Source organism: Scomber japonicus, chromosome 4 (genome assembly GCF_027409825.1).
Source record: "Scomber japonicus isolate fScoJap1 chromosome 4, fScoJap1.pri, whole genome shotgun sequence".
Lineage (NCBI taxonomy): Eukaryota > Metazoa > Chordata > Actinopteri > Scombriformes > Scombridae > Scomber > Scomber japonicus.
The window spans coordinates 19,758,956-19,773,065 of record NC_070581.1 but is presented as its reverse complement, the minus strand read 5'-3'; the positions used below and the strand labels follow the sequence as shown (position 1 = coordinate 19,773,065).

Genomic DNA, 14,110 nt, shown 5'->3' with positions numbered 1-14,110 from the left:
ATATTAGTCCAGTATATTAGTATATGAATGTTTTAAATGAATTAGTATATGAATGTTTTAAATGAATTTTTCTAAACACTAGGCATTCTGATTAACACCTCAATGCGCCAATTTGTTATTTGAAATAAACGTCAAAGAAGATCAAAGGATAATCTACTACTGCTGTTACACACTACAGTCCAGTAGGTGGCAGTAATTTGTGTGTAGGCCTGTTGGTCAACTGAGCAAAGCTGAAAGAAGAAGCAGAAGCAGAAGAAGAAGAAGAAGAAGACAGAGAATAAGCTCCACGGCTGAACATTTTGGGACGAGCGACACACACCGTCCCATCTATGGAGTCACAGGTATGATAACGTTAAAATACATGTTTTTTGATCTCCAGAAAGATGACATACCCTGCAAATATAAGCCTTGTATATGTGTAGCTAGTTTTAATAGCTAGTGTTAATTATGCGGACACTATTTTGGTGTTAATTACTATTAACTGTTAGCTATGTTAGCTGTCAAGTCAGGCTAGCCGACGGGGATCGGTTGTGCCGCTGCCTATCCCTGATTTAGCTGCCACAGGAAGTTCTTGGTCATGATACATGAAACACTGCTCGAAAATGAAACTAACCTCTTCGCTTGGGCACTTTGTTTATCTCTTAGTAATCGCTTGATTTGTTTACATAACGAGTAATGTTAATCAACTGGCTTATGTGTTTGTTTAGTTTGTGGCGAACAGTGTTCAAATCTGCAAAGTGAAAGTCCATGACTGGCTAACGTTAGCATCCCAGCTAGAAAATGAATAGGGCATTGTTCGCTGTGAGACAGTTTGTATCAGTGAGATGTAGTTTGAGTTATTCTGCTGCGTGTTGTCAGGTGATGAGCAACCTCGAGGAAATTGCAAAACTTTACAGAGAGCTCAGCCTGTTCCCCTCCTTGGCCAGAGCAGATGTGGGACCTGTTATCACCTCTCAGTATGGAGGCAAATACAGTAACATCTACACAGGTGGGTGTCTGTACAATACTAAGATGTTCAGATATCTGTATTGATCAGTCATTGATATTGATAGCATTTTGTTAATTTTCTTCTGCAGAATGGAGCCAGCGTGATCTGGAGAGGAATGAGAATGTCAAGTTTTGTCGACAGTACATTGTATTTCACGATGACAAGTCCGTGGTCTTCTCTGGAGCCTCAGGGAACTGCACTGAGATCAAAGGAGAGTATGTAAACATTTTGTCATTTTATCTCCAGTGGATCTGAGCAAGTTCTCCTTGACTTAATAAGTTAAATCCAAGCAATGCCAATGTGTTTCTCCTGACAGATTACTAAGTAAAGATGCCCCTTCGGGAGACATGAAGGCTGTTGTCAGAGAGTGCACAATCAAAGGAGAGGAAAAACAGTTTCTGGAGGTTTGTGGCTGTCTTCTCAGCTTCATCTGCATCATATCTCCCACACAACCTTCTTTCTCTATGCTTTTTTGTGTCTCTGCACATTAATATCTTTCCTGTTTTCTACATGCAACCTTGTTGCAAAACCTCACGAGTTTATATTTTCATTCTCAAAATCTTTTACTTCTCCCCACAACCTCTCCCCTGACCTCTCTGTGACATTGCAGATATGGAGTAAAAACATCAAGATGAAGAGCATTAATCTAACAGCCTTAAAGAAGCATGGCAAAGTTTATGAAGATGGTGAGTTATCTTGACAAACAGGTTCACTGAGATTGTATCATTACCTTTGTCACACTATTCCTGGTGAAACAGGTTTTCGGGGCAGAACAGAACGTAGCATGGTAAGGAATTAATCCCCAGTGTAAACCAGCGGACTGTCATTTATAGAGAGAACTGCAGTGTGATTTGACAGGATGGGCATAAGCAGGATTGTTAAAAAAAATGAGTGATAGCTTTATCAGTTGGACCTTTAACCTAACCTAACCATTTTTCCATCATTTGAATTTACTTGTGGCAGTCCAGATAATATCCACATTATATTTTGTGTCCATAGAACAGTTTGGCTGCCTGGTTTGGTCCCATTCTGAGACCCATCTCCTGTATGTGGCAGAGAGAAAGAGACCCAAGGCAGAGTCCTTCTTCCAGGTCTGTCAGCAACTCTGGGTTTGCAGTGTAAATCATCATCACAAAGCATTGAACTGCCGCTCTATTCTGTATATGTTGAAATTTTCAAGCATATTAATTTTCACTGATGTCAAAACTGAGGTTATCTTCAGCACTGCCAACAATTTTGCAAAATGTTTTAAGACTAGTAAACATGATACATAGATTCCCTTTTTGTACATCGTTTTTACAACTAGCTACTAAAGCGTTAACGAATGCTATTTTGTCTTGAAGAAATTGTCAGATAGCTACACCCTAACATACATACCAAACTGCATCAAAAATATTTCAAAGGTTGTTGAAAGGAATCTTGTTTTAAAAAAACAAAAAACTTTGTAAACAGCTGCAAGATTGTTTCATTGTGAATGCACCTCAGGTATTTTCCACCACCTTACGAAAGAAAAATACCCATCATTGAGATACAGCATGACCAAGAGCAGTACAGCACTTATCTTTCCTATATCTGATTTAGTTTTTGATTTACCATTTCAGTGTCATAAATATAGAGCCATAGTTTTCCAAAAAAAAAAAGCTACTAACAGGTGTTTTGTATTGTCTCATTTTTTGTGAATCTAGACTGAATCACCGGAGTTGTCTTCTGTTGGGGATGATGACGAGACTATCAGAGTTGACAGAAAGGAAGCCGTCAAAGTGAGTGCAGTTAAAAGTTTTGAAACACAAAACCATTTCACTGTGAAAAGTTTTCATCAAACTGTCTGAGATGATATTCTTGCCTGTCTGAAGTTGTAGTTGTTTTTTGTTTTGTTTTCCTGCAGGGGGAGCAGTTTGTCTTCCATGAGGACTGGGGAGAGGCACTAGTTAGTAAGAGCTCTCCAGTGCTTTGTGTTATGGACATTGAGGGTGGTAATGTCTCTGTGTTGGAGGGAGTTCCTGAAAATATCTCACCAGGGCAGGTAGGTACAACAGTTTGAAGCTGCATTGATGATGCATGGGTTTATTTTAATGTCTGTGTACTTCTAGTGTGCTCATACTCTCTGATCTTGCTGTTCTCTCTCTCTTTGTCTCTGTCTCTACAGGCATTTTGGGCTCCAGGTGACACAGGTGTGGTGTTTGTGGGCTGGTGGCATGAGCCTTTCAGACTTGGCCTAAAGTACTGTCCCAACAGGAGGTGATTACAGTTCACACTGAGTAGAGAGAGTTAAAGCTGAACTGTTCAGTAGCTAATACTGACAGAATGTCCCTTTTCCCTTTTTCTTTGTCAGGTCCTCTTTATTCTATGTGGATCTTACTGGTGGGAAATGTGGTAAGTTCATTCTGCTCAGGAGACATTTAACTATCATGCTATTACATGATCAAATTGCCGTTGTATACCTTTTGTGTTCAGCATTGTGGACAACAATATGATGAAATATGACAAGCACCAAATGTTCACACTTGGGATGGCTGTGGCACAGGAGGTAGAGCGGTAGTCCTTTGATTCCTGGCTCCTCCTGTTTGCATGTCAGTGTGCTTGGGCAAGATACTTAACCCCATATTGCTCCCAATGGCTGCGCCAATGGTGTGTGTGTGTATGTGAATGGTTAGTCTCCCTCCTGATGAGCAGGTTGGCACCCTGCGTGGTAGCCCCTGCCGTCAGTGTATGAATGTGTGTGTGTGTATAGGTGAATGTGACATGTAGTGTAAAAGCGCTTTGTGTGGTCAAAATGACTAGAAAAGCGCTATGTAAGTACAGTCCATTCACAATGCAAAGCAACGTTCAAGACAATTGTGATCCTTCATTACGATTAAGAGTATTTTGCAGATGTCCAGCTCACAATGATTCATGAATTTCCCACCATATATAACTGTTCTAGTGTAAAATTGGTATGTATTAATATTGCAGGTGTTCATGTGTATTGTATTTGTTATGTCCCTCAGAACAGCTGTCATCAGGCACCAGCGCAGTGTGCTCCCCCAGGCTGAGCCCAGACCATTGTCGGATTGTCTACCTGGAGTGTTCTGTCTATGGACCTCACATGCAGTGCAGCAGGCTGTGCATGGTACTACATGATGATGAAATGTCTTTTTCACAAGTCATATTAATTTTCCCTTTTTCACAAAGACTTACTTGTAAAGAACAAGTAGGAATTACTGTTTCTTCACACAGTGCACCATCTTTTGGGTTTCTGTTGTTGACATATAGATTTATTGAAGCAGAAACACATTCATCAGTCATTAAATGCATTTTCATATGCTTTCCTCTGTGCTTGTGTATTTTAATTCTAGTATGACTGGTATACTAAGAAGACTTCAGTGGTGGTGGATGTGGTGAAGCGACCAGGAGAGGGTAAGGAATACTTGCTAGTTAGATGAATGCACCCATTTCTCTCGATCTCTCAGTATTAAAATGAGATTAAAATGTGTCGTGTGTTGTGGCTTTACAGATGGCTTCACTGGTATCTACAGCTCTCAGTTGTCCCCTCTATGCTGGTCAGCTGATAGTCAGCGTATTATCATTTCTTGTCCTCAGCGCAGCCGCAAGGTATTATTCATTCCTGGGAAATTACATGTTATTATGACAAATGAGAAAATAAGGCTTGGTATTTTTTCTGATTCATTTGCATATAAGAAGTGTTTGGACAGAGAACATTAATCAGTCTTTACTTGGTTTAAAATAATTGCCATCGTCTCTCTTGTAGGATCTGTTGATGGTGGATACAAGCACAGGGAGTGTCACCTCTCTGACTTCAAGTGAGTCACTACATACATTTATCAGCCTTTGCATTACTCACACTTTGGTCTAGACATTCTTGTTTATGGATATTTGATGTTGGCAATTTGTAATAGACTATTTGTTCACAATACAAGTGTTCTGCTTGAAAGTCAAGTTGTGTGTGTGTGTGTGTGTGTGTGAGTAATGATGGTTTCTGTCCGTAGAGTCTGACATCGGTAACTGGTGTCTGCTAAACATACAGAGAGATCTGATGGTGGTCAGCTGTTCCTCTCCAAACTGCCCTCCAAGTCTGGTAGGATCAGTGTGTTTAATTAGAAATGTCTTTATTTTAGTATTTGTATTTTGATATATAGTACATACCTAGTATAGTGTTGCATACATTGAATTGACATGGCATTTTCTGGATCGGGGTGGGGCTGTGATGTCTTTTTTTTGTCTCCAGAGGGTGGGTTTCCTTCCAGCCAGGGACTCTCAAGAGGAAGTGGTTTGGGTTACTCTGGAAGACTCCCAGATGTTGCCAGATATTGATTGGCAGATCTTGACTTTCACCCCTCCACCAGATGAAGACAACAGTCAATACCGTAAGAATACAAATTTTATACATTAGTAGTATCTTAACAGGACTTAAAATATATTGTTTTTTCAAATTCACAAACAGTATACAAAGTGGACAGAATAGGTTAGAAATACCTCTCCTTATATTGCAGCCCAGTACACCTCCATTATCTAAAGCTTAAAAAAATGACCATAGAATTGAACCACTCCTTTTTGAGAGCCAACAAAAGCAAAAATTATAAGGTCATAAGGATAAGATTTTTTGCAAATTTATGGATTTGGATTACATTGGTTTAGACAGGTTTACTAAACTAGTACTTATCCACTGTATATGTAACATGGAGTTAACAGCCACCTGGCTCTAAACATAAATGTAATAATCACAGCGGTTAACAGATTTATTGTTACATGTTTGTAATCAGGAAAATGCACATGGATTGGAGGGTTGAAAATATTTTATTGTCTATGGGACCCATGGAAAAAAAGCATATGTCATCTTAGTCGGACTGATTAATTTTTTCTGTATTCTAGCTGGCCTTGATTTTGAAGCTCTGCTGATCAAACCAAAGGAGGTGAAGGATGGAGTGAAGCTGCCTCTCATTGTCACTCCTCATGGTTTGTTACTGTTTTATAGCCATTACTTATTTTCTAGTGCAAACAAAAAAAACAGTGTTGCATGTGCAATACTTACACAATTCTGATATTGTTAAAGTAAAACATTTTTAGGTGAACACATTTTTCTTTTAGATTAACACATCAGCAAATTGTTACATTAAGTGACACATGCTTACCTGCCTGTGCATATCTATGTAGTTGTTATGTTATGTGTATGTTATGTAGTACAGCTTCTTTATCTATATTGCTTCACAATATGCTTACATTCACAAGTAAGAAGCATGCACTATTAATCCATGCTGAATTTATTTTTAGAATTGAATCTGTGCTGCGATTTTTTTTCTGTTAAGTCAAGAGCACAGATAAGATTGGCAGTGCCAACATTGGTTGCCATGACAATTTTCTCCTTTGTAGGAAAATGTTTTATCATATCCTCAAAATCAAGGTTCTTTTGTTTTTTTTCGTAACAAGCCTCATAATCCTGTTTTTTTCCTTATTTTAATTCAACAGGCTATTTAATTTTTGACTGTTATGCCCCACATGACTAAGGACAGAAAGACAATAAAAACTGTTTCTTTGACATAGGGGGTCCTCACTCAGTGATTGTAGCTGACTGGCTTCTGTCTTCTGCCGTGCTGTGCAGGATGGGATTTGCCATATTACTGGGTAAGTTCAAATGTTATGGTAAAGTGCTTTTTATGTGAGACACCTGCTGAGAGGACAATCCATCCATTGATAGGATATACATCACTACTTGATTTTGTCATTACACTTATCAGAGAGAAATTACTTTGAAAACTATTCTAGCTTATGGACAGTTTATGACTTAGTGTGTCTGCTTGGATTGTAAGGCCATGTATGCTGTTGTATGACCTGTAGTATGTTAGTTCCATCCTATCCAACTGTGGAACACAATAATAATAAATAATGCTAATTTTCATTTTGAAAATCTGTTGGTCTATTTAGTTGGCCCAGGGATTGAAGTAGAAGCCCTCTGGTATTGAGTACTCTTGACTAATTTTGCTAATTTCAAGGGTGGTGTCATCTTGTGTTTATTCTAAACATATACATATTATGATGCAATTTTTTTTGCTTTTTTTTTTTTCAGTGAACTATCGTGGCTCTATAGGGTACGGCCAGGACAGTATCCTCTCATTACCTGGCAATGTTGGCACCCAGGATGTCAAAGATGTTCAAGTAAAAGAAAAATGCTGTTTAAACAATAATGGTCAAGTTTTTCAAGTCAGGAAAATTATTGATTGAAATGTATTAGCTCTAAAAGTATCTTTTGGTCTTACTGGTAAATAATGACTTCTAGCGTTGCTTTATGGTGATGTCTTGTTATGTTAATACTGTTAAATGAAAGAGTTCTGCATTTAGTTTAATTTGGTTTCGATTTCTCATTGTTCATAAAAGTTATCGTTTTTTCTTTTTCCATCTTTTTCAACCCTCCAGTTTTCGGTTGAAAGTGTTCTCAAAGCTGGCCAGTTTGACATGCAGAAGGTGGCAGTTGCTGGGGGCTCCCACGGTGGTTTCCTGGCCTGTCATCTGATTGGCCAGTATCCAGGCTTCTACAAGGCCTGCGTGGCTCGCAACCCTGTCATCAATTTGGCCTCGATGATTGGCAGCACAGACATTCCAGACTGGTACATCTTGACATGCACATTCCTCTACTCTTGCCCACATTTATTCACAATTTTGTGACTATTGTATCAGTGTTGCGCAACTGCATATCTGTGATATTTTATTTCTAATTTTTGCAGGTGCATGGTTGAAGCTGGATATGACTACAGTACACAGTGTCTACCTGACCCTGCTGTTTGGGAACAGATGTTGAACAAGTCGCCAATTAAACATGTTACAAAGGTATGGGTATTTCTTTGTCTTTTGACTGAGTTTATTTGTGTTATTGGTCTATGTATCAACCTTTAGCAATCCCTCATCTAGGTACAGACACCAGTGCTGCTCACCTTGGGGGAAGATGACAAGCGTGTGCCTAGCAAGCAAGGCATTGAGTACTACAGATCTCTGAAAGCAAAGCAGGTCCCAGTCCGGTAAGCAGTCTGTCTTAGTGGCGTGTTTTATTGGTTATGTCAGATATGTGGTGCATAAAAGAGTTTTTTATTGTGTATTCACTAATGCTCTGATTCTTGTTTTAGTTTGCTGTGGTATCCAGGGAACAACCACTCCCTCTCCAAGGTGGATGCTGAGTCTGATGGATTTATGAACATTGCTCTGTGGATAATTCAACATTTGTGTCTGTAACGGTGCTCTCAGATAAATATGTGGTAGTGTGTTACGACTGTTGTCACTGCCATCAAAGATGGTAAACTACTGCGGTGTGTTAGGGGGTATTCTGCTACTGTTTTCAGGACAGTGTGAGGTCCAATCCAAAGCCAAAAGTGCTCTCCAACCAGAACACACCTTGTGTAACTCTACTTTACTTGTAAACTGCCTGTGGCTTTTATAATTTCATATATGGTGCCACAGTGTCTTCCAAAAAGTGTATGGGGACTAGTTTTAATACAGAATATTCATTCTTTGCACTACATACACACAGAAAATAAAGGGCTTTTCAGTGTGTTGTGTTTTGAAGTGTATATTAGCTAATTAAACTCATTTAATCACTCTTTTCTCTGCTCGTGTTGCTGCTTGATTTAAAAAGAAAAAAAAGTGTACTCTTGCTTTTACAGAGTTCATGATATAGTGCACTTAATAAAGTGATTGTAAACTCTACCTTTGCGTGTGGTGGCCATTTGTTCAGATTGAAAGAGATTAGGGCCGTTTCCACTGAAGAAGTTCCTGGAACTATTTGAGGGACAGGAACTTTACAGGAACCTTCCTCTCACTCGGCCCTGTCAACCGCTGTGTCTCCACTGAGAGAGCCGAGTGAGAGGAAGTTCCAATCAGCACCGTAGAGTTTTTCGAGGCCGTTCTGAGTACCTACTCCGAGGCAGGGACTCGCTTAGCTCCTGTAAAAGTTCAGGAACCCTGTCCTTTGGAGGCGGTTCCTGCGGTGGAGACACGAACCAACTGCCACGGCCCCGTAAAATTACCCCGAAGTTCCTGCGGTGGAAACGGCCCTATTATTGAAGCAGGTGATGTAGTGGTCTGAGTTCCTCATGCTTTCATTAGAACTCATTAGAATATAGGAACCATCCTGCTTTGTCCAAAAGTGACAAACCTCTCTTTCTCTGTCCTTCCTTCTGGTCTGTCTGTATTGTCAAACATTAAGTAATTTTGACTACATACAATCAGATTGGTTGTCATTTAGGTCAATACAGTTTTAAAAATACACTGCAACCTTTGATGTGACATCTGCATCTGATGGCTTTTGTTTTAACAAGATGGGTCACAAGATTTGCATCAGACTGCTGTATATATGACCACATGCTTTCACTTCTGCATCAATCCAGTTTCTAGTTCCTGCACAAACTTTTGGACGCCCTTATCGAACTGTCCTCAGATGGATTAAGGATTGCTTCATCTGGCTCCTTGTGTGGACTTTTAAGATACATGCTGGATCAGTAATGGTAAGTAAAATAACATTTATTTAGACCTTTCCCTCAGTATACAACATTTCACTGTAAGAAAAATAATTTATCTACTGTATCAATTTATTTGTAGAGCACTTAGCATACATGAAATGTGAGTCAAGACGCCTCATGTAAATTGCATAAAAGATATTTAAGGAATTTAACAAATTAAAGGTTACTAGCAATCAAAACTGCAATACAAATAAGGTAGAAGATACAATCTCACTGAGTTTTTAATATAATAGGCAAGGCAATATAAATATAGTGTACTCAAAAAGGAAGATTTTAAGATAAGCTATTTTAACAGTGGGATGCGTAAGGTAATTGTGTTAGGGTAAATGAAAATGCACTGTATGTTGCTTGATGTGATGTTACTTCGGACTTGATTTGCTTTACTCAGACAGCTGAATTGTCATCTGAGCTTCGGGCAAACTTTTCAATGTATTTTTGCACAAAAGAAGGATTGTGGATTTTGTCCCCCATCATTCACTATACATTGAAACTACATTAGAAAGGGAACTTTTAACAGCCAGTATGAATAGCTGAAATGATTGCAGCAGCTGAAACTTATTCCAATCTACATATGGGTACCTCAGTATTATGAAAAAATTGTAAATCTATCATTGTAATTTGCCTTACATTTTCAGCTATCAAGAAACAACTGAAATTAGTTTGGCTTCTTTTTTTCAGGCTCTGTTGAAAAATATCCTCATCATCAGTCAGCTCCTTCCACTAGTGAGAACTATAAATACCATCTTCTTCCCATGTGACACTGATGTGAATACCACCACAGTGGACTGCTATGAAAGACCACTTACGCATGTTCCTCTCATCAAGTCTACCACAGTAGTGTCACTCAATTTAAGTCGGACTAAGATACACCAAGTGCTGCAGTATGATTTCTCACATGTCCCAAACCTTGAAACCCTGAAAATGATGGATAATTGTCTGCCGGTTCACCTGAGAGCTTTAGTAGATCCCTCTTGCAAAATGGAGATTCACAGAGATGCCTTTAAGAACCTATTAAAGCTTAAAATTCTGAACCTGTCAGGAAATAGCCTCACCTCCATACCCTTGTTACCAAAAAACCTAAAGGTTCTCGATCTGAAGAATAATCGTATCTCCCACATTACCGAACCTTTAAATACTCCACATCTAGAGCATCTCTTCCTCTGCAAGAACTGCTTTTATGCAAACCCTTGCAACCAGTCCTTTTACATCAATGAGACGGTTTTAACAGAGCTCCCTGAACTCACAAATCTCACTTTAGGGTATAATAATTTGACAACTGTCCCTAAAGGGTTGCCACCCTCACTGAAGATGCTGGATTTAAAAGAGAATGCAATTCAGGGAATCTCTGGAAGACCATTTGCCAATCTGATGCTCCTACAGTATTTGAATATTGAGTGGAATTGCCAGCGATGTGATCATGCAGCCAGGCCCTGCTTTCCTTGCCCACAAAATCGCCCCCTATTCCTGCATGCAAACTCCCTATATGCTGAGAACAGCTCCATCACATACCTAAGTCTGAGGGGAAACTCTCTGAAAACATTTCCAGAGGGCCTTTTCAGACCTTTGAAGAATTTAAAGAGATTAGACCTCTCTGACAATCTTTTGGCATATGCCATACAAAATGGTACCTTCTTTAAAGAGCTGAAGGGCCTCACTTGGATTAGCCTTATCTATAACTATGAACCACTGAAGACATTTAAAAACATGAGCCTTTCACCACATATTGGCAATATATCTGGTCTACAATATCTTCTTTTGAGTGGTAACTTTTTCCACACACTTTCAAGAGAGAGCCTTGAAGTTCTGTCCAAACTTCAAAATCTAAAGACTCTAGAACTGAGAATGAACTTCATCAATACTTTTGACTTGAGTGCTCTGAAAAAGTTAGGTTCTCTAAAAGTTATTGACCTCTCCCAAAATATGCTTAATTTCCTTCCATGCTGCACAAGTCCATCATCTAAGATTATTTCACAGCAAAGCTGTCAGAACCAGAACTTGTATATGCATGAGCTTCTTAACCCACCCCTTCTAGTGGATCGAGAAGTCACACATGGAAGTGACATCTGGGAATCCAACCAATCAACCAATGTGCTGGAAGTGTTGGAGTATAATGTGTCACGATTTCCATCAATTTGGGACTTTAAAAAACTTTTTTGTCACAATAAGCTGACATTTGATTTGTCACAAAACGACATTCTGTCTCTTAACAAAGATGTGTTTGTAGGCATGGAAAATGCTGTCTGTCTAGACCTTTCCTTCAATTACATGAGCCAGACACTGAAGAAAGGGCTGTTCACTAGCATGAAAAACTTAGTTTTTCTTGATTTGTCATACAATAGACTTGATCTTTATCAGAAAGATGCCTTCAGTGAGCTTAAAACCACTCTGAAGGTAGTAGACATTAGTAATAATGAGTTTCACTTCAAAATGAGGGGTATGGGCCATCGGTTGGAGTTCCTTCAAAACCTGACTAATTTAGAAGTCCTAAGTCTGGCAAACAATGGCATTGGGATGCGTATAGATCAAAGGCTGATCAGCAGCTCTGTGAAGTACTTCTACTTCTATGGAAACCACCTGGACATCATGTGGGAGTCTGACAACAACAAGTACACTCATTTCTTTCAAAACTTGACAAACCTCATCTACCTGGACATCTCTAACAATGAACTGAAATCAATCTCACCAGAAGTGCTGTGCAACCTCCCAGAGAGCATTAAGTTCCTCAGCATCAGTGACAATCTGCTGAACTATTTCCCATGGCTAAACATCTCAGCATTCAGCAATTTACATCACCTGAACCTGAGTCAAAACTTCCTCTTTTATTTACCCCGTAAAGACATAAAATTTGGAGCAAATTTTTCTTTTTTGGACCTCAGTCACAATCGACTTAGTGTAATTCCTGAGGACTTTTTTAAACAGGCAAAATCATTGCAATATCTCTATCTCAACCACAATCAGATTAAAGAGTTGAACCATCAGTATCTCCCTGCCCCTTTTAAAAATGGTAGTGCCCTTCAGAAACTCACCTTGCATGCCAATCCCTTTAAATGTGACTGTGCTGCATCTTGGTTTGCAGACTTCTTACGTACTACTCCGGTTCAGATTCCTTATCTCACCATGCATATACACTGTCAATTCCCCGAGTCCCAACAAGGCAAGAGTGTTTTGTCGATGGACCAGCGTTCCTGCCAGGACATATATGGTAGCGTAGCTTTCCTTGTCAGTTTCTTCTTGGCTGTGATATTCACTGTTCTGCCCCTGCTGAAGCATCTCTATGGATGGGATCTGTGGTATTGCTTACAGGTGCTTTGGGCAGGACAGAAAGGATACTCCCAGCTGGCTGGTAGTGATTCACAGTATCACTATGATGCTTTTGTGGTGTTTGACACCAATAACCAGGCTGTGAGAGATTGGGTCTACAATGAGTTAACTGTCCATCTGGAGAACTCAGGTCACAGAAGATTTTGCCTTTGTTTAGAAGAGAGAGATTGGATTCCTGGGTTTTCATGTATTGAAAATCTGCACAATGCTGTCTACAACAGTGTGAAGACTGTATTTGTGCTGTCCAGTGGTGTTAATGGTGGTGAGACAGTGAATGGTGTGATCCGCCAAGCTTTCTTCATGGTTCAGCAGCGACTTCTCGATGAAAAGGTTTGTTGAATTAACTTCTTTTTAAAGTGCATCTTGTGTACATATCTATCTACTTCTTTCTGAGTTGTTGCCATGTTTCCACAGCACAAAATGATTTCTGATTTAATCCAAATAGGTTGATGTAGCTGTGCTGGTTCTGTTGGATGAGATGTTTCCTAAACTGAAGTACCTTCAGTTGCGGAAGAGGTTGTGCAGGAAGTCTGTGTTGTCCTGGCCGAGAAACCCGAGGGCCCAACCTCTTTTCTGGAATCGAATAAGAATGAGCCTGTCATCAGATAACCTCAAATTCTATGACAACAACATTAGTGAAAGTTTTATATGAGTCCATTTGAACTTCTAATACACCTGGGTAGCAAAATATACCTTTAAATGTACCTTTTTTCCATCACCTCATTTTGGAGAATCACTCTCTTATTAATACTCCATGACCTCTTTCTGACAACACTTGATTGATGTTCGATGTTAAATCTAAAATGTATAGAATCTTTCATGTAAATATTTTACTTTTAAAAATTGTATTTTGTTGCTTTATCTGACAGTTTGGTTGTTCTGTTGGTTTGAAATGCTATAATGTTTTTTTTTTAAAAACAAAAAACTAGTTGATGCTTTGAATTACTTCTACTGAGGTTTTTTTCAAATTTTTTTGAAGGTTTTTTATAGAGTTAATCTTTGTTTTAAAGAGTTTTTGCTGATTAGGGAAGTGTTGCTGTTGTTAGCTGTAACATTAATTGAGATATTGTACATTGTGCAAACTGATAATGGGCCATGTAAATAAACTTGTTTTCAGTTAATTAGCTTGATTTCTTAAGTATTACATATGGTAATGTTGTATACCTGTATACTCTCCTCACCCAATGCCAATATTTCACTTCTCTTTATTTAGATGTTAAGAGGAAATGAAACTGATAATACTCTCTTACAGGTTTCAGATGACTAATAACTGCATCTGCTTCATGCATTTAAAGTAAGA

At 39.0% G+C, this 14,110-nt stretch overlaps 2 protein-coding genes across 3 annotated transcripts; both read left to right on the top strand.

Moving 5' to 3' along the window:
* Positions 1 to 298: 298 nt before the first annotated feature.
* apeh (acylaminoacyl-peptide hydrolase) lies at positions 299 to 8,677 on the top strand. Of its 2 annotated transcripts, XM_053318177.1 has the most exons (23): positions 299 to 341; positions 859 to 988; positions 1,077 to 1,203; positions 1,305 to 1,392; positions 1,599 to 1,674; positions 1,988 to 2,079; positions 2,674 to 2,748; positions 2,874 to 3,011; positions 3,135 to 3,226; positions 3,321 to 3,361; positions 3,976 to 4,097; positions 4,324 to 4,384; positions 4,482 to 4,579; positions 4,737 to 4,788; positions 4,975 to 5,063; positions 5,214 to 5,352; positions 5,858 to 5,941; positions 6,527 to 6,607; positions 7,050 to 7,138; positions 7,397 to 7,587; positions 7,705 to 7,807; positions 7,889 to 7,995; positions 8,101 to 8,677. In XM_053318177.1, exons 1-23 carry the CDS (start codon positions 330 to 332, stop codon positions 8,204 to 8,206), a joined length of 2,193 nt encoding a protein of 730 aa, XP_053174152.1. In that variant the 5' UTR covers positions 299 to 329; the 3' UTR covers positions 8,207 to 8,677. The 2 variants fall into 2 exon arrangements, with proteins under 2 accessions (XP_053174152.1, XP_053174150.1); XM_053318175.1 differs by lacking the exon at positions 299 to 341 and having other exon boundaries at positions 781 to 988.
* Positions 8,678 to 9,788: 1,111 nt separating this feature from the next.
* On the top strand, positions 9,789 to 13,462 carry tlr9 (toll-like receptor 9). The gene is made up of 3 exons (XM_053317968.1): positions 9,789 to 9,811; positions 10,125 to 13,140; positions 13,256 to 13,462. Exons 1-3 carry the CDS (start codon positions 9,789 to 9,791, stop codon positions 13,460 to 13,462), a joined length of 3,246 nt encoding a protein of 1,081 aa, XP_053173943.1.
* The last annotated feature ends 648 nt before the right edge of the window (positions 13,463 to 14,110 follow it).

Excerpts from the sequence above, each read along its gene's own strand:
- apeh (XM_053318175.1), top strand. The coding sequence starts at position 781 with ATGAATAGGGCATTGTTCGCTGTGAGACAGTTTGTATCAGTGAGATGT. Across the intron at positions 4,385-4,481 it reads GGTGAAGCGACCAGGAGAGG|ATGGCTTCACTGGTATCTAC; the intron begins GTAAGGAATACT and ends GTGGCTTTACAG. Across the intron at positions 7,808-7,888 it reads CAATTAAACATGTTACAAAG|GTACAGACACCAGTGCTGCT; the intron begins GTATGGGTATTT and ends TCCCTCATCTAG.
- tlr9 (XM_053317968.1), top strand. The coding sequence starts at position 9,789 with ATGCGTAAGGTAATTGTGTTAGG. Across the intron at positions 9,812-10,124 it reads CGTAAGGTAATTGTGTTAGG|CTATCAAGAAACAACTGAAA; the intron begins GTAAATGAAAAT and ends TTACATTTTCAG. Across the intron at positions 13,141-13,255 it reads AGCGACTTCTCGATGAAAAG|GTTGATGTAGCTGTGCTGGT; the intron begins GTTTGTTGAATT and ends TAATCCAAATAG.